This window comes from Candoia aspera, chromosome 3 (genome assembly GCF_035149785.1).
Source record: "Candoia aspera isolate rCanAsp1 chromosome 3, rCanAsp1.hap2, whole genome shotgun sequence".
NCBI classification, from domain to species: domain Eukaryota; kingdom Metazoa; phylum Chordata; class Lepidosauria; order Squamata; family Boidae; genus Candoia; species Candoia aspera.
In genome coordinates, this window is record NC_086155.1 from 84321618 (window position 1) to 84338282 (window position 16665).

At 38.7% G+C, this 16665-nt stretch overlaps 2 protein-coding genes across 3 annotated transcripts in view; one reads left to right on the forward strand and one right to left on the reverse strand.

Annotated features, from left to right (window-relative positions):
* The window catches only part of FRRS1 (ferric chelate reductase 1), a 34795-nt gene extending 32555 nt beyond the window's left edge, over window positions 1-2240 (forward strand). Inside the window, exons 15-16 of the mRNA XM_063298270.1 lie at window positions 12-73; window positions 463-2240. Coding sequence (XP_063154340.1) covers window positions 12-73; window positions 463-555 — 155 coding nt within the window. The 3' untranslated portion in view covers window positions 556-2240. The remainder of the gene's footprint in view (window positions 1-11; window positions 74-462) is intronic.
* A 1312-nt stretch (window positions 2241-3552) lies between these two features.
* PALMD (palmdelphin) overlaps window positions 3553-16665 on the reverse strand; it is a 69789-nt gene continuing 56676 nt past the window's right edge. For both annotated transcript variants that reach the window (XM_063298267.1, XM_063298268.1), the window contains 5 exons: window positions 13875-13989; window positions 12517-12550; window positions 12315-12428; window positions 9198-10262; window positions 3553-4376 (listed from right to left, as the gene is read on the reverse strand). In XM_063298267.1, coding sequence (XP_063154337.1) covers window positions 4333-4376; window positions 9198-10262; window positions 12315-12428; window positions 12517-12550; window positions 13875-13989 — 1372 coding nt within the window. In that variant the 3' untranslated portion in view covers window positions 3553-4332. The remainder of the gene's footprint in view (window positions 4377-9197; window positions 10263-12314; window positions 12429-12516; window positions 12551-13874; window positions 13990-16665) is intronic.

Sequence of the window (16665 nt, forward strand, 5' to 3'; positions counted from 1 at the left end):
CTCTTTTACAGTCGAGGTGCTGGAAGATGACAGGATACAAATATTGCAGTCCATAACTTCTGCAGAAGCACAGGTAAGCATGGTACATTTGTCAGGGAGTGGATAGAATGGAAAGACAAACACAACTTTTTTTAAAGAAAACATGGAATGCCTTCTAAGATCTATACAGTTTTAAGACAACAGGGTTAGATCGTATGGATTCTTTCTGCTTAGGGAAGGGAAGCCTCTGTGGATCATGGCTGGGCTAGGATTTTTCATTTCCAAATCATTCTGTTAATTTTATTATCCTTGAGATGCTAGTATTGTTTTTCCATTGATTGACATTCTAAATGCTATTGGTTTCCCCTCCACCTTCACCATCATGAATAATTGTAGATGTGCCTTTTTCTAATGTGGTTTAGTCATTTCATAAATTGGTTAACATCTTCAATTTTTCTTTTTCCTTCTTTTTTTCCCACCCAGGGCCATACATTTAAAAAAGCAGTGTTGTTTATCTACATTTGTGGCAATATAGCATTTCTTGTCACCTTCATTACAGCAGTTGTGCAAGTATGATTCTAAAAAAGCTTTGAATATTCTAAAGAGCTTATCACTAGAGAGTTCAAAATAGCTTCTTGCTGGATTTCATAGCTATCAACGAAACTTGTCTTCAATCAAGATGTGAAAACAGTTTTTCAGCACACAGCCACTGAAGAGCAGACTTTGTTGGAGATTTTGTCTTGGTCCTGATAAGAATCTGTCTTGGTCTCCTTCATAAGCTAACAACTTGCTTTAATGTCTATTTGTATTCTGTAGCTTTATCTATTACCTGAAAACTAGAAGGAGGATCTTACTTTGAGCGAATGGGCAATTGCGTGTTCATTTCTTCATTTGGAGATAGCTTCTCATGTTACAGGATGTAGATTTAGCTGATGTTTTCACATACAGTATTGTTTTCTTGTGGTAAAATGTGGTCTTCCATGACCATGTGGCCCACAGCATGTCAAAACTGGAAGATGATCAACAGAGTATAATGATAAAAGATCTACCTCTTCTGAATGTGAGCACATTTATACAAAAGGTGTGGGACTTGCATTGCAGTGCTCTGTCCACCATCTTGCTGATTTTGATCCCGCCTACCCCAAGGACATTGCTGCATGTGCCTCATACACTTTGTCTCCCTGCCCTTCCACATAGGTAAAGCACAGATACAGATAGTCACTATCTCTATCTGAGATGAATCCCATCTCCCAAATACAGAATTTTCACAAGAGGCTCCTTTTTCTTGAACTGGGATTCAAGATGTTTGCATGAGGGAGAATACTTTTTGAAGTATTTATTACAGGATTTTTAGGTTGATTGAAATGTGCTATGACACTGAACATTCCAAGAGTGATGACAAGTGTTCATTGCTGTTTCTTGACACTTCTAAACACTTGAATGTGGTTATAGTCTACCTCTTTCTCTTGAAAGTAACTAGTTATTATACAGATAGTCTTCTTTAGCATGCATTTAATAAATGATGGCTTATATTGTTGCTAAAGTTAGGATGATCCCTAATTGTGTCCGTCCATTGGACAACCTTCTGCTACAGTCCCCTGTATATGTTCTATAGGGTTAGAAGACCCTCTAGAGAAGAAGGGGAATGCATGCATGTGATGCTGCTGCATTTGGAAAAGTCAGGAATTAGATGGAACTGCATAGGAAAATAGGCCAAAAACGTTAGTGTGAAATTCCTGTGTACGTTGTTAAATGGCAATGTAGGTCACTAGATTTCTCTGACTCTGATCCTAAAGAAGGGTCCAGTAAAAAAATTATTCTTTCAACTCAATCTCTTTGGTGCAGACTGCTTTCATTACTTACCATGCTCCATACAAACAATGTCCGTGCCCAGCAACACTGTAGTTTTATAGATGTATGTTACATACCAGTTATTTAATATTTTTAATTTTATGAAAAATTGAATTCTTGTACAGATTTTTGAAGGGAATTTCTTTATAAATTAACTTCTAAGAAATGTTTAACCAGATATATATCCAATCATATTAATGTCTGCTACAAATACATTTGCTATCAAAGAGTTTGTTCATCTGTTATGTTAAGTACGAAGTGTGATATCTCCTCAAATTCCTATGACTTAGTATTTACACAAAGTGTAATTTTGCTAGAAATTTTTCTCTAGGCAGAAACAGTACCCAGACAGCAATGTTACCTATGAATCAGTGTCTGAAAACGAATAAAAAATAACATTGAAATAATACTGAATCAGTGAGAAATGTGATGTCTAGAAATGGAAGAAGGGCTTGCTAATTCTTTAAGAAATGATGTCCTGTCTAAGATCATTTTAGTTATTTTGGAATACTGCTGGTTCCAACCTTATATCTGGATGCAGAAATAATTAGTAATATGGTCACAGCTTCCATTAGAAAATTACAGGCAGTGTTGTGAATGACTTGCAATATACCCAGTGTTGGCAACTAGGGCTTTTGAGAAGCTGCCCAGAAAGTTAAAAAAAACCAACAACAGGTAGAAAATGAAGCTCATTGGCTAAGCTATTTCCAAGCACTTTTGGTGATAATAGTATTGCCTTTCGATCTTAGCCTCCCTGTGCTCTATTTAACAAGAGGGGAGAGGAGTTTGTGATCCATCTTTAACAATTGCAACTGTCTTCCTCTTGAGAGTAGCACAAGGGTAAAGAGAGATCTAGTTGTATGCTAAACAGGATCATTCCAGAGACCCTGAATCTCAAATCCATTGAGCAGTCAGAATAGGTAGGTATTCTGGAAAATAAGTTATTTTCTCTTCCCTCTTATATCTTTTGTCATGAATATATAAGTAACATAAAAGTAGAAAATATTCAGAATATGTGAAGGCACTTGTAGCAGTGTATTTTAAATGCTCATCCATCTCTTTGGGAAGAAAATAGCTTCGTAGTCTCTTATATGATGTATTGTTCATATATTTCCTGTAGGATAAGTGCATTTCAATTCCATTTTGACTTTTTTACTGGCCTTTCATTTGTAGAGAACATGCATATTGTCTTCTAGAGTAGTTTCAAACTGAACTACTAAATACACAGCTGAGTACTGAAATATCACTTCTAGTGTTGAGACACTGTGTGGTGCTCTTGATTAGGTTTATAGCTAAAGCTAGTCATGCTGAAGTAGCCCATATTAATCTAATCTGTCCTAGAGAAGTATGTTTTAAAAATACACAGTGTTAACAAAATCCCCAAATTACACAGTATTTTTCTGAACACAAATATGAAATACTATCTCCGAACACATAGGCTCAACCAACTAGAAAGCCTTGCATATACAGTACCATAACAAGACATTCTGTCCTCTTGTCTGATTTCTGGGCCAGGCTGCATTCAGAAGCAAGTACCCAGCGATGACTAGAGCAGCTAATTTTCATAATCCGGTTTCCAAGTATTGCTGTGCCTAATCTGAGTGCTGTGATACAATGATGATAAATTCAAACTTCTGCCTAAAAACTGGGAGAGGTATGCACATTCCAGCCCAAAAGCAAAGTTTTATCAGAGGGCTAGAGGAAGAAAAAAGACAACTGTAGGACAAGGATGCCTTATTTAATATGGAAGTGGCTAAAATTCCAGTGATGAACAATGAACACAGGAATATAGAAATATAGAAAGCAAGCGACATGAAGGATAGAGCGGCCCCCATTTCCCATGAAACAACAGTGCATTTTCCAACTTGAAAGGGAAAATGAGATGCGGCCGCCTATCCAGGATACATTACTATTGGGGATATTAGGTGTACTTTAATCGTGTTTTTCCACAAGCCATAATAAATAAGGCTCTTATTTATTATGAGTGGAGAGCTGGTAAGTGGCAAAGCTTTTCCTTCTGTTGGATATGCTTGAGGTCATCAGTTCCTGATACCAAACACACACATGGGGGCTGTTTTTGCCAAGTTTGAAAAACATTGCTGTGATGGAATATAGCTTAGTAGGGATTGGAAAATAAGTTCATGTCTTATATTCCTATTTAAGTATGGTCAGAGAAGGAGATGGACAAGGCTCCTTCAATAAAACTCTAGATGCATTAGTTTTCACGACACTGATCCTTCAACTCCTATAAAATATAACAAGGCTGATAATTTCCTAACAAATACCACTAATAATTCCTCGAGGGACACACTTTTTTAAAATACTCATTTATGGATCAGAGTGAATATCTGGACTGGCAAACATTCATTTCCCTGTAAAGTGCCATTATTCCTATTGATGTATAGTTGAATAAGTAAAAGCTACCCAGGTCCAAAGCATAAAAAATTCTTCTTTTGCTTTTGTTAAACTGCCAGACTTTTAGTATTATATCACTGCAGATGTTTAAATCACCTTTTTCCCCAGTTTTGCCATTCTCATTCTCAGAGCTGTAAAAAAAAAAAGCAAAATATTATGTATTGATATTTTTATAATGTGGCATTATAGTATTCGTTTAATTAAAGAGTACCATACTTACCTCACAGGGTTAGTCCCAGAAAGTACTGTTAAGTTAGTGTAAAAGATAATCAGAAATTACAAATGTGCTATGAAGTTACAGCATAGGCATCAGAGAAATAAAGAATGGATGATTTTTAAACTTTTTGGCAGGTGTATTGTAGTGAAAACTGAATCTGCATTCCAATCTATTGAATATTTACCTAAATAATTTGGCTTTTCATTACCAAGTCTAGATTTCTGTCCATAATGGTTATAAAATAGCAATTTAAGGGATAAGATGTCCACTTGGACTAATATGTGGATTAGAATTAAGTTTTCCCATGGCATTTGCATTTCCAAAACATTCAGCCACTCTTCTTAGCTCAAGCAGGTCACTGTAAGTTTAGAAATATGTTGGCTGGGGAATTCTGGGCATTGAAGTCCACACAACTGAAAGTTGCCAAGTCTGAAAAACACTACTGTAAAGCATCTAGTGATTTACTTTTCATTTGGATGTGTGTTTTGAAATCTGAATTATATTTTAAGACAACCTTCCCAACATATATGCTGAGGATTTCAAGCCCATAATTTCTATTTTACCTGGTGGGTATCAAGCCGTGAAACTGGATTGTAAGGTGAAGCAGCTTTCCTCCGGCCTACAGTTGCTGTGCTTTTGTTCTTACACCAAAAACAGGTCCTTACCTATTCACCGGGTTTCAGTCCACCCTAGATTTTATTTTATTCCTTAGATTTTATTTTATGCCTTTTAGGCTTTGGCTTTCTACAATATAAACCATTATATCTTTTCCAAAAAAGAGACTTCCACTGATTTCAGTCATTTTAGTCAAAGGAATTTTGCTGAAAACATTCCAAGAAAAGAACGTTATTCACTTCACAAACAACTCTTTGTACATTGCTACCTTACTCTTCCTGGCTTTGTTTCCTTTTCAGAACAAGCAGTATAATTATGAGATTGTTTTGGAAAATTACTCATTTCCCTGCATTCTCCAATTCAGTATGTGTTATGGCAGAGGAACAATGTGTGGGAAAGCTGTGGGGGAGGGGATCAATGCAAGGGCAATCGCATTGCTTCAATCTGATAGCAAGCTCTTTGAGGAGCTGCCTGTAGCTGATCTGCTTATTTCAGTTCCATTATGAGAGCTCGACTGGTGGGCCAACACCTCTCCAGCAGTGGTTCTCAACCTCAGCAACTTTAAGATGTGTGGACTTCAACTCCCGGAATTCCCCCAGCCAGCAAGCTCGTTAATAAAGAAGAAGCACTGACAAAATCAGTTAGCAAAGCATACAAGTATACTCCTCATGGACAAAATCAGGATACTCATTGTAAATTTGTTTTTTTTAAGAGCACTATAACACTCGATATGTTAAGAGGGGAAAACAAAAGGCATGCAACTCCAGTCTAGAAATATCTCCCAAATCTAGACAGTATCCTCCAACACTTGGGAAGTCTGTAACCATGAAATCAAAGAAATAAAACAGCACATGGTCAAGTACTCTGCCATCTATTCTTATACCTCCCAGACTTAAGTCGTAGCCCTTTAACTAGGAACGGATGAGAAATTTGGCCTATCAGAACAGACACCCCGACTTTTTTTCTCAGCCCGACTGATGTTTCCTACAATTGTCCTGAAGCATGCTGACTTTTATCCTGGATCATATAGCAACCATGACTAATAGTCACTTTGTGTGATTTCCCCCGCTCCCCCCCCCAAAAAAAGGTAAGCACAGTCAGACCCATCACCAAGAAATCCCAGGTTTGTTGGTTAGACAAGGAAATCAAATAACCCAGTAGAAGGTAATGTCAAATTATTCCCAAATATTGCCAAGAGAAGTTTGTGGATCCAGCCGTGAATTCACCTGGAGTTGAACTCCGCTCAAGAGAGTCACTTCTAATTCTTCTTTTAAAGCCAAATTGGTAATTCAATTTCAGTTAAATTTTACACTGTGCAAAGAAGTACTTCTTTTTTCATCTCCTGAATCTCCCATCATTCAGTTGCTGAATGTGTCTGCTAGATTGCCCAGCAGGGGAATTCCAGGTAATAGCTCAGGGTAATCATGCAATACAGTAACTTCCTCAATGGTTCTGAGGAGGATAAATAGATATACTTTCCCCTCTGCTCCATCATCAAGATGGTTTAATCTAGAACCCCATATTTAAAGGAGCTAAGTCAGGTTTTAGTTATGGAAAACCTTGTTGAGGCTTTATCTCTGGGTTTAATGATAGCATGCAGGATACTGGCTCCTTGTAGAAATATGTTCTCTGGCTGCACTACGTTCACCTTGCATGTTTGTAAATAACACGAAATACTACATGAATGTCTTAAATCTCCAGTGATTTTTTTCCTCCCAAAGGAAACCAAACTTGGACAGCCATTTGCCTTGCAATTAGCTTTGCAGTTCCTCACCACTCAAGAATGTGAGGCATCTATAAGAATATACCAGCTGTTCCTCTGCTTGTTTTGATCGGAGGACATTGCTTTCTAGTATACAGTATCTGTCTGGTACTACTGAACTTGCACTCTAGCATGTGACATCCAGCAATAAATTTCAGATACTGTCAAGCTCTGTGAGGCAGGCAAAGAGAACGAATACCACCTTGGTCCAATCTGAAGGGAACTTTGCTGGTCTGCCTGTCATGAACAACTCACACTGAGTAATGAGAGTGAGGAATTGGTCCTGAATACCCTCCTCCCTGAGTTCCCTACAGATTGGACCAAGGTGGCATTCGTTCTCAGTTTGCCTGCCTCACAGAGCTTGACAGTCGTCTGAAATTGACAGCTTCCAGATAAAAGAATTGTAATTAGCAGTGCAGCACCTGCAGGGCCATTCCTGGTTGAGGTACATCCTGGCCCAAATGCTGTGCTAACTGGATCATAGTATTGTGAAAGCTCATGATCTGTGTATCTACCAGCTGTCTATGTCGCAACAACACCTCTACTACTTGTTCTGCAGGTAATGGGGTGCCTCAAGGGTTCTGTAGCCATAGTCTAAGTCCACAATGCAGGATCGAGTGCCTCTGCTAAGAGAGAGTAAAGGCGCTTTGAAGATTAATGTCAATCCTTGAGAGGCAGGCAGACTGGAAACAAGAACCAGTTGGATTTCTGTAAAGCTCTAAATTCTTCACAGCTACTCTAACCGCTAGAGCATGCTAATAAGGATATGATAGTTATAAAACAAAGATTTTGCCTTCACTTCTCAATATATTTTTGGAAAGGGTGTATGTGTGTATGAAAGAGAGAGAGAGAGAGAGAGAGACTTGTCTGCAAAGAGATGACTGCAACCTCCAAGTGCTGAACAGGGTGAGAGGTTGTACTATCTCATCAGCACAAGCTTGTCCTCATAAAGTTCTTCTTGAAAGTGTAAGAATAAATATGGCATGTGATTTATTGCTACCAAATTTAATTTTTTGCTATTTGATAGAAGAAACTTAAACTATCACTTGCACTTGCACTTCCCTTTCTATTTCAACAGCATCATGAGTCCAAGACTTGTATCATCAGTTGGGATCACTAGTCATTTGCCAAGCAAGACTTTGTCTCCTAGACATTCTAGCTACACTCTTGTTGGTTAGCTGTCTTGACATCACTTCCTGTTCCTGCTCAGGACCTTAGCAACAATGAATAAAGAGAAGATACAGCATCCTTTCTTTGCTTTGTCCTCTAAATAGGATCAAGAGAGCAATTCTGAGCCATCTTCAACAAAAAGCAAACATTTCATCTTAGACCAAATGCAGGCTTGCATAAACAAAGGGATTGATTATATGTAGATTGTGCTGATCTGTTTTGCATTCATCCAGGAGAGGTACTATTGTGTTTGCACTGAGACAGAATGAAAATATGAACTCAGAAGCCACTTGGTTTTAAGGTTATTATGATCTGTAAAACATTTTGAATGCAAAAGATTTATAGTGAGAAGATTTCATGCAAAGGTTAGAAAATGTAACAGCTTTTATTAAAGGTAGATACACAGACAGTCTGAGATTAATGTACAGACAGAAATTGATTTTTGTTATTTTTACTATTAAAACAGGCATTCTCTGTTAAAACAGGGTAAAAATCATACATTAAAAGTTGCATTAAGTTCTGTCAAGTGAAGCAGGCACCATCAAATAATGGTTAAGTCAACTCACTTTAACCAGTCTTTCTGTGCAAGATACATAATACGAAATCAGTAAATGAGAAAGACATATGAGTAAGTTCCAAAAATGGAAAGAAATATAACTTAATCACCAAAATGCAGCCTGAATTCATTTGTCTCATATTGCACAGGTGCAATGTGAATTTTTAATGCGATTTTCAAAACATGCTTGAAATAGAAAGTTAAATATCTGACTTGCATTATCGCTCTGATCTGATTTCAGTAGTATCAAACACACTTTCTGCTCCGAGCACTTAGGTCCTTCAAAGTGCTATGATTGCACATTATTAAAAACTAAATGAAGCATCCAAACAATCTTCCTCGATCTGCAGCCCTCCAGATGTATTGGATTTCATTTTCTGTGATGTATAATCAACACAGTATGTTCAACTCAACCACTGAACAAGTTGGCAAGGGATTGTGGAAACTGGGAATTCAACACATCAGGAGGGTGCATCAGAATTTAGAAGACCAGGAGGAAATTGGTTAGAGAATCAGAAATTGTAGATGAATCAGAATTAAAATGAAAAACAAGAACAGGAAGAAAGAGCAATGTGAGTAATGAATCTGCTACACAACAGCACAACAGTGCTGTGACTTGCCCATTTTTTTACCTGTTAAGGAAGGCTCTTCAGTTCCATCACTTGCTAAGTGGTCATCAAGTTGGCCATTGAAGGTAGAACAGCTCAAGCTTTCTTCTTGCTCTTTCAGTGACATGGAATTTTTGTAAAGTGGCTTGTTTACGTTGTCTCCAAAAGTTTTAGTCTGTGAAATTGCACATGTCTGATTGGATGGCTGATAGACCTGGCTATAAGGACCCACTGGATGATAAAGAGGTGTCTCAGTTTTTCTGTCTTCATCTTCACTGTCATCACTGATGACAACAAGTTCTGCATGGATAATCCCATCATATCCACAGATTTTTTTATTTAGTTCTTCATCATCCACATGTTGGTATCCCATGAAGATCATTGTAACAGGTTCTTCTGTATCATCCACATAACATGGCACAGCTTGGACCACACTATAACTAGCATTATCCTCACTCTCTAGTGTTACTGGAGAACAGTTTCTGATCTTTATATCTTGGTACTCCCTCATCTTTTGATATGGCTGAACAGCTTCTTGTGTAGCTTCTCTTTGAACAGAAGATACTAGCTTGTTTTGAGGACTAATCTGTAGAGGCCTTCCTAATTGTTCAACAATTGGACATTGAGAGTTCTGCTGGCAGCTCTTTGAAGTATTTAGATCATCTTTTTCAGTTTCATGCCATTTGTCCTTATCAACAAGTTCATTAGGAAAATTGTCATGGTGGCTGATCTTATTCTGGATGTTGTCTTTTCCACCATTTGCTTCTTGGATGAATTTATCTTTCTGAGGAGTTCTGGGTCTGCAAAACTGGTTAGCGTATACTGGCTCATGATATTCAGTGGGAGACTTTGATTGTTTCTCAGTTGCTTGTCTTAAGAGATCCTCCACTTCAATTGGGGCAAGGTCATCCACATCATCATTTTTTATGCTCCCATTGGCACACACTGCATAGACAGACTTTCTGCCATCATCATACACTTTGACACCTGCTCCTTTAAATTCATTTGAGGGAAGTGGTATTGTTGACAAAACTGTACTCTCCCCAGTCTTCATGTCTTTTTTTACTTTAATTTCCATAGCGCACAGTGCTGTAGGGAAAGAAGCAAGCAATCTTTTAAAAGCTAATTAGCACAGTAGCTAATGATATATATTGAACTTAAAAATCTATAAGAGATAACAGTGGATCTGTGAGCCAGCAAAGCAGGCTGAATGATTTCAAGCCTTGTGTGTAGGTAATGTTGAATTTCCCATACCCCAGATAGTTGTTGACTTGCAATTCTTTTTTTTCCACGTAGGAAGCAGGAGGTAAATTGTGTTGGGACAAAAACTGATTGGAAAGGTCATCTGGGGAGAGGGGAGAAGTCAAAGCTAGGGAAAGATAGAGCACTTCCATCCTACCTGCTTCTTCCAGTTTATGTAGCCCAACTCCTCTTTGTAAAAGTTTTGTTCAGCTCTGGTTCAACATTTGATTCCAGCTAAGAGGACACTGAGGAGGGGAATATAGGGAGCTTTCCCTCCTTATTTTCAAAGTATCTTCTCTACAATTGCCCTGCTGTTCTACTTACCTGGCCACTATCCATTAAAGATTAGAATAGGGTGGTTCAGATGGCTTTGGCTGCACTGCAGAAATCTCAGTATAATCCAGTGGTGACTCTGGAGACTGTGTGTAATAAAATGGAGCCTATACATATAGGCATCTGGTAGAAGCCATGATGACATCACATGCATTATGATGTAATCATGCAAATAGCGTAATTTCACAAATTATAAAATTCATGTTGTTGCCAATGATACCATGACATCTTATTTGCTCCTCTTGCCTCCCCTGAGGATGCCCCTATTGTGTTACTGATGATCAAATTTAAAATGGTAGGGTGGGCTGAGCTTTGATAGCAGTTTCACTGAGAATATAAGTCAGTTTTGCAAAGAAATCTATACAAATTAATGTTCCAAAGTTTACCAGCTCATCTGTCTACCCATGATGCTATAAATCATTTGTGATTCATCAATTGCCAGGAAAACTGAGAACTTTTTTTTTTCTGCAAGAGCCATAATTCAGTGGCCCATCTCCTGCTAAGGCTTGGATTCAATCTGAAGCTTTTGCAGCTGCCACTAGCCGGTGTATCCCTGATTTTCTCAACTGAATGTCTTCCAGAAGTGCTGGATTACAACTCTCAGAATTTTCATTCGTGCTTGTTGGTCTTCCGGAAATTGTAATCCAACATATCTGGAAGGTACCAGGCTGGGGAAAAATGAATGTAGGTAATAGAGGAATAGATAGTCATACTCAGACATCAACCCTCAGAAGTAGCTGGAAAAGTGCCTGCAATTGTTTTAACTTCTGCCAACTTGAAAAGCAAAAAACAAGGAGAGAAAATCTGCCTTGTCCTGATCTGCTGCCATTCCTACAGCAACAAAAATCCCCTTCCCTACTTCACATGAAAAAATAAAGAGAACTTCATAGCCCAATGCTTTTCATGCTAGCTCTTTGGTGCTGCAGAGAGGAGACAAATTGACAGAACACTTCTTAGCTTCATCCCTGACCTTTTGCTTAGGCTGCTAGTTTATTTATTTAATTTTTATCCACCTTTATTATTTTTTTATAAATAACTCAAGGCGACGAACATACCTAATACTCCTTCCTCCTCCTATTTCCCCACAACAACAACCCTGTGAGGTGAGTTGGACTGAGAGAGAGTGACCGGCCCAAGGCCACCCAGCTGGCTTTCATGCCTAAGGTGAGACTAGAACTCACAGACTCCTGGTTTCTAGCCCAGCACCTTAACACTAGCTCCACCATAAGTGAGCTGGGAATAAATCTCAGATCTCCAACTTCGATCAAGTGTTGGGAACACAGAAGTCTGGACTTGTTTTCACAGTGATGCAGAATCCACATGTGGAAATGCCATAAATCTAAGTCTCTCCAGCCATAATTTTCAGCTAATCTGGTCAGCAGAGTCTTCTATGAATAGAACATATCTAGAGGCCAGCAAGTTAGGAAAGGTTGGTCTGATGCAATTTCTTATGATCTTATGAAATTATAACCAGCAACAACCATGTAAGTTATTTTTATGACATTAGTTTGTTTTCAAAATGTAAAACCATACACATAGTTTTTGAACTGTACTGTTAATCTGTACCTCTTCGATTTTCTTCTTCATCTTCTGTTTGTAGATGGGCTGTTTTTTTAAGTGCAGAAGGTCTGAAAGGTTTTGGAAGGTCCGGTATGTTGGCATATATGTAGTCAGCTGGCTCTGTAAAAGAGGGATGGTTAATCAGTACATATATCACTTCTGCTTATGCATAAAATCATTTGAAAAGCTATACTTAAGAGAAACATACCTTCTGCGGTCTCTACTCTTTCCACTTGCACAGACTAAAAAAACAATAACAAAGAATTCTGTGATGTTCCCATCATTTAAAGAATTATAATACAACTGATTGCTGCTTTCTTTTAGGTTAACCAATATAACCAATTCCATGTGGTTACTCAGAAATGTATCCCACAGCACGTATTTTTCAGTAAATGCATGAAGTATCAGCTTTAAAAGCAATCGGGATTTTAAAATAATTCCTATGCAACAGGGAGGAAAAACATTTTGCTCCTAAGGGTCATGCTTTGCCAGGGACTGGGAAAGGGGAGCGGGGAGGCTGAAAGGTGAGTGGGACGATATTTTTGGAGAAGAAATTTTCCTGTGTCTTAGCAGCAGCTACATGGACTGTCCCACTGCTTTTTTGAATCTTTCACAGACTTAGTGTTATCCCACATTATGGTGTGTGTTGTTTGGAAAAAGGAAGGGGAAAGTTGGAGAAAAACTGGCAAATAGGAAGGAAGCAAAGTAAAAAGGCCACACTTTCTCAGAGCAGTGTTGTTGTTATTACTGTTTTTGTAAAAATGCAGCTCAGCTCTAGAAATCAAGGTCTGTGTCTTCCCAAAATGGATCAAGCATTTCCTTTTTGCATTTGGGTTATTAAAATGATTTTTTAAAAAAATGCTTAAGTGGTAAGTGTAGGTGGTAATTTTTTTTTGTCATTTCCAATCAATAAAATGAGATTTTTCCTCCACATCTCTCTCTGTACTACCATATTCTCAATAGAATTATTCAGGCAAAGGCAGTACCTTTTCCCCACTGTACCAATTACATAATGCATCTCTGCAGAATTGTTTGACTTTCAGGCAAGTTTCTATGTTTGTTCAGGCTTTCCCCCCCTACAGAATGAATAAATACATATCATTTTTCCCTTTCTCTGTGGGTTTGGAGAGGGCAAGGAAATGTACTCAAAATAATCTTGACATTTAGGTAATATAGGTATGGTTAATAGTTAACATCAAATAATTTCATGTTGCAATAATGTTTCAGTGCATAGCACAAAGTACAACTATATGCTGCTACAAGGTTAAAATAGAAATATAGGGAAAAAAATCCTATAACATGGAACAGATTTGGCAGTGCTAAAAATCCAGGCTCTGTAATATAACTGGACTGATCCTAACATTTACTTCATTTACAGTATCTGATCCTGAGCTTGACTTTTGTAAGTTTTTTTGGTATTATTAATTTCTAGTGTTGTGCATCAGATTGTAGCCTTGAATATTTCCTTGCTTTCATCCCTGCATCTACCTTAAAGGTTCATTTGTTATTTCTGACAGATCAATTGACTGTATCAGTGGCAACAGGATTTTAAAATTAGATGCTGACCTTTATAATATCTTCTGTGGTCCTTTCAACAGATTTAAGCTTCTTCAAAATGGCTTTTTCTTTTGCTGAGATTGTCAATTCTTCTTTCTCAAGATCCTCAATTTCTCTCTCAAGCCTGCATAGATGGGATATTAGATAGACCATAGATTAACAGTAATGAATACACGGCTTTCTCAATTTGGCACTTGCTGGAGTTCAACTCCTAGAATTTGCAGGCTTTGGAAGTTGTGGAAACTGCACTCCCAGCTCAGATAGAGGGTGCCAGTTTGAGAAAGGCTGACCCAGAATCAGGATTGCCCCCAAGGTACTTCATTGCCTGCTTCCATGTACAATATCCAGCTGACCTCGCATTTAAGTCTTCAACAGGACATCATCACGCCATGCTTAATGGGAAACAGAGCTTGGAGAAAAAGTGGTGGCAGGCTGCTGTCACTGTCCCTCCATCCCCGCTACCACCATCTGTTGCAGGATGCAACAACCTCAGTCTTCAAAGTGGCTAGGTTGATTCTGCCCTATAGAGCAACAGTGAGGTAGATTCAAAGCTTATTTGGTTAGATTGGAAGCAGGCAACTTTTTGGGGCCAGAACCTGCACTGAATATTTCTAGGGGAGCTGAAGACCACAGTGGGTGGGGGAAGATGTAAACAAGGCTAGGCTATGTCATACATCTGGTCAAAACACAGGTTTTCTACTTTTTCCATGGGTTGAGAGGACAGTTTGACAGGTGATCTTCATTTTTTAAAAAAATACAATTTTCATGCATATTCTCAAAATGGTAGAAAACTGTGACATTGATTTTTGGCAGCTGTGGTCCCCTGAAGGGACTTTAGGGGACACCAAGAAAGAGTTTCAGAACCAGATGAAACTCTTGTTACTTAGATTACCCAAATCCAGCCCTTGGAGAAATCCTCCCTATGGAGAAGCTGTGCCAAGTAAACCCTGCTTTGTGTACATCTATGACACCATAGCACTTCTTTTGTTGTTGTTGTTGCTGTATACTGAATCATTTAAACAAGGTAAGTGGTTCAGCTGCTGGTCCAAAGGAAATGCAGAGAATATGGGCTTGTTCTGTGTTTCCTCACTAGCTGCAGCAGAGGCAGTTTCCCACTTTCAGGAATTCTCACCTCTTGGCAGCTGGGATTCTCCTCATCTTCTGAAGGAAGGGCACTGCAGCGGCTTGCTACAGTCTCCTTGCAATAAAAGCAGCAGCTTTGCAGAGCCGCTGCAGAGGGCTGGATAGGCTTTGTCCTTGTCTACTCCCCACCCCACCCCCAACCTGGATAACTCAACACAGGGAAAGAAGAAATAAGAAGAGGGCAAGGCGCTGGTTAGCTTTTTAAAATATTACCCATTCCTAGCTAGAAATAGGCTTAAGGGGTTGGGGGGCGAGGGCAGAAGATGAGGCCAATCATGAGGACAATCATGAGAACACTAGGGAGTGGTGGAAAAATTACTGCTGGCAATTCAGAAGGCAAAGATGGGTGTGTGGCAGGGACCTATATTAGGGTTATGATCCCCAAAATATGAGCTGGAGAGTGCAGAAATCTGCTGAATGAAGTCTCAGCTCAGGTCGTACTACTTCCTTCTAAGAACCCAAAGTACTGAGGAACTCTCCTGGAATGGACCAAGGAGATGGAAAGAAATATTTTCCATTTTATATTCTGGATAGTCTCCTTCTAGCACGCTAGCACTGTAGAAAAACTTGACATAAAAAAAATGCACTTCTTTGCACCATTGTGGCTTCTTCTCTTGGAATTGCATTGCTTTTGATTTGGCATGTGGATAAACACATGTTTTCAGCTGCCAACATTTATCTGAAAATGGATTATTGGATGGAGAGTGTCAGCGTAAAAGTGATTCACAGTGGTGGCACATTCTACCAGAATTAGAATTAGTTGATATTGTCTTATTTAAAGTGTGCTCATAGAACACAGGACACAGTACAATCAATACTGAATTGTGCAGTATGTCTCAGTCTCTATTCCCAAGTGTAACATCTTATTTGCTTTATGATTATATATACCTAGGAATGAAGTGAATGCCAGGCAACCTTTCTGATTTAATCCTGATGACATTTTGCTGGGAATCAGTTGATATCTATTCTAATAAAAAGTATATTTTTAAATATGCACCAAAACAAAACCCTCCCAGAAGAGATAATAGTTTGGAGTAGATTTGCATGTGAAAGGTCAGAATCAAACAAAAAAGAAATACAAGCTAAATATCAGAGGGGACAACACAATGTTTCCAGATATTTGGGACTTCAATTAGCAAATGGCCAATAGAAATGCACTGAGAGAGTCGTAATCCAAAACATAAGAAGGGCACTAGGCCTCTACTCTTGCACTAATCTAAGACACAGCTATCAGTTCCCTAAGAAGAATGGGCCTTCCTGGAGCTGTTTCTAGCCACTGTCCTGGGAAAAAGGAGAGGGGAATACATATTTTTCGGTATCATACAAAGGCATTGATCAGAACTTAAAGCAGGGAACAGACTATCTGGGATATCCAGATGTGTTTGACATTAGTTCAACCCAGAATGGCCAGTGGCTGTAGTTTATGGGAGCTGAAGTATCTGAGAGGTTGCTTACTTCAGTGCACATGCAGAAATGCAACATGTTTGTGCAGCAGATGCACAACATCAGCTTTGTATATCATACACAAGCTGTGGCCATGATTTTCTGCCATACATATGTATGACTGAAGCAGAAATTGATTTTGATTAACTTCCATCCTTGTCATCAGGAATTAACCTCTCCATAGCACAAGTACGCCACTGATAGGAGTTGGTGT